We start from the raw sequence: 2,126 nt of genomic DNA on the forward strand, positions 1-2,126 counted from the left end.
TCCGGCCTCCCTGGGTGACTCAATTAAATAAGCGTCTTTGCCGCAACAAAGGCAATCTCCTCTATCACTCTGTATTACAACTCCTTCTGCTAAACTGACCCCCACAGGGCAGAGCCCATGTTCTACTTCATCCTGGTACTGCAAAGCCTTACCAAATTCTGAAAATTTGCATCATGACTACAGGGTGGAGAAGGAAATAACTGACATCTTCCTTTCTGAATATGCAACTATTTAAAGGATTACAGAAATGAACAAACAGAGGAAACTTAAATGTCTTAACTTGGATGAGCTGTGAACATCTCCCTGCAAACCTACAGAGCACACAAAGCTAAACATGAAGCAGATGACAGTAGGACTCATAGTAACACAGACTCACTGGTGATCCTCACCGCCCGGTCAGTACGGAAATCCTCTGTGTCAGGTTCATCAAGATCTTCCAGGAAATTATATTCTGGATCATCATCATCATCTGCTTCATCTAGGGAAGAAAAATGCTTTAGACTCATACTGCCTACGCTGAACTCACATCTCCATTCTAAGATGTTCACTTCTGTAACAGTCTGTTCCAATGAAGCACATTTATTCGTCACTGTTGTTGTTATTCATGTCAAATGTAATTACCGAGGGGGAAAAGATCTGTACTTCCAGTACTTCCACTGCCCTAACAAATGTTTTTGTACATTTATTTATAGCTCTTATAATGTAGAAACAATCTTCCATACCTGCGATTATTATATAAGATATTGTATACTTTGGTAATCAATGTACTGAACATTTACAGAAAGATATACAGTAACCACTAACCATATGTGACTACTGAGAACTTGAAATATGGCTAGTGCACCTGAGGAAACAGCAGAGGAGATTTCTGTGTGTCATAATTAAATAATATCTAAGTTGTAGCATTAAGTGAAAGGAAAAAGTTGCAGATGTAGAATGTATTATTTTTTTGTCGAAAAAATGTGAGAGAAATATATGCTTGATTAAAGACACAAAGAGTATCTATGAAGCAACACATCAAGTTAAAGACTGAAGAATATAACTCACTTCATGCCATTCCATTTAATTTTTTTGTAACACACGGGCATCTTTTGTTAAAAAAAACAAACACACACACTTTTTTCCCCTTTACTTTACTTTTTAGATGAGTTCTTGCTATGCTCCCCAACCTGGTGTCAGCCCACTCCTGGGCTCAATGATTCTTCTACCTAGCATCCTGAGTAGCAGGTACATGCTATAGTGCTCAACTTTTTCTTTTTTCTTCATTCCTTCTTTTTTTTTGAGAAAAGGTCTTGCTATGCAATTCAGGCTGACCTTGAACTCACTAGGTAGCCCACGCTCGTCTCAAAATCACAGCAATCCTCCTGCCTCAGCCTCCTAAGTACTGGAATTAAAGGTGTGCACCACCATGCCCAGACCTCGTCTTTTTTTGCATGTGTAGTGCTAAGGATGGAACCTAGGGTCTCACACAGGCTAAGCTCTACTAAGGAACATCTCCAGGACTACACACACATTTTGACTGACAGTTATTGAAAAACTTCGTTGATTAAGCTAACTTGGTAATTTTTTACATAAATTTTATTTTTCTTTCAAATTGTTATTTTTATTACTACTGTACACGTTTGCAGTACATAATGATTACATTCAATTTGGGAAGATGGAACATGCACATAACACATCTTAGCTCTTTTTACTTCTCCCTTCCTCCCCTCCCTTGTTCCCTCCCTCCATCTCTTAGTCCCTTCCCATTTACAAAAGATCTGTTTTCTATCATCTACATTTTTATCCTGCTCTTCATTTATGCATCAGGTTTCTCATAGAAGAGAAATTGTGCAATATTTAAGCTTGTGTGTCACAATAACAATTTGAAAGAAAAATTAAATTTATTTTATGTAAAAACTTACCAAGTTAATCAATGAAGTTTCTCAGTAACTGTAAATCAAAATGTGTGTGTAATCCTGGAGATGTTCCTTAGTAGAGCCTAGCCTGTGTGAGACCCTAGGTTCCATCCCTGTTTCACTTAACCTGATAGGAAGGTCAGGAATGGTAGCACCTGCCTATGATCTTAGCACTCAGGAGACTGAGCCAGAAGGAGTACTGAGAGGTCGAGGCCAGCCTGGGCTACA

At 38.6% G+C, this 2,126-nt stretch overlaps 1 protein-coding gene and 1 pseudogene across 3 annotated transcripts in view; one reads left to right on the forward strand and one right to left on the reverse strand.

The window, feature by feature from the left end:
• The window catches only part of LOC102020488, a 2,319-nt pseudogene extending 2,084 nt beyond the window's left edge, over positions 1-235 (forward strand).
• Positions 1-2,126, reverse strand: part of Gon4l (gon-4-like (C. elegans)) — a 64,413-nt gene that overhangs the window by 26,711 nt on the left and 35,576 nt on the right. For all 3 annotated transcript variants that reach the window (XM_013508237.1, XM_005411606.2, XM_005411607.2), the window contains one exon: positions 377-478. In XM_013508237.1, the coding sequence (XP_013363691.1) occupies positions 377-478 (102 nt within the window). The remainder of the gene's footprint in view (positions 1-376; positions 479-2,126) is intronic.

This window comes from Chinchilla lanigera, unplaced genomic scaffold (genome assembly GCF_000276665.1).
Source record: "Chinchilla lanigera isolate Chin_1 unplaced genomic scaffold, ChiLan1.0 scaffold00144, whole genome shotgun sequence".
In the NCBI taxonomy this organism is placed as follows: domain Eukaryota; kingdom Metazoa; phylum Chordata; class Mammalia; order Rodentia; family Chinchillidae; genus Chinchilla; species Chinchilla lanigera.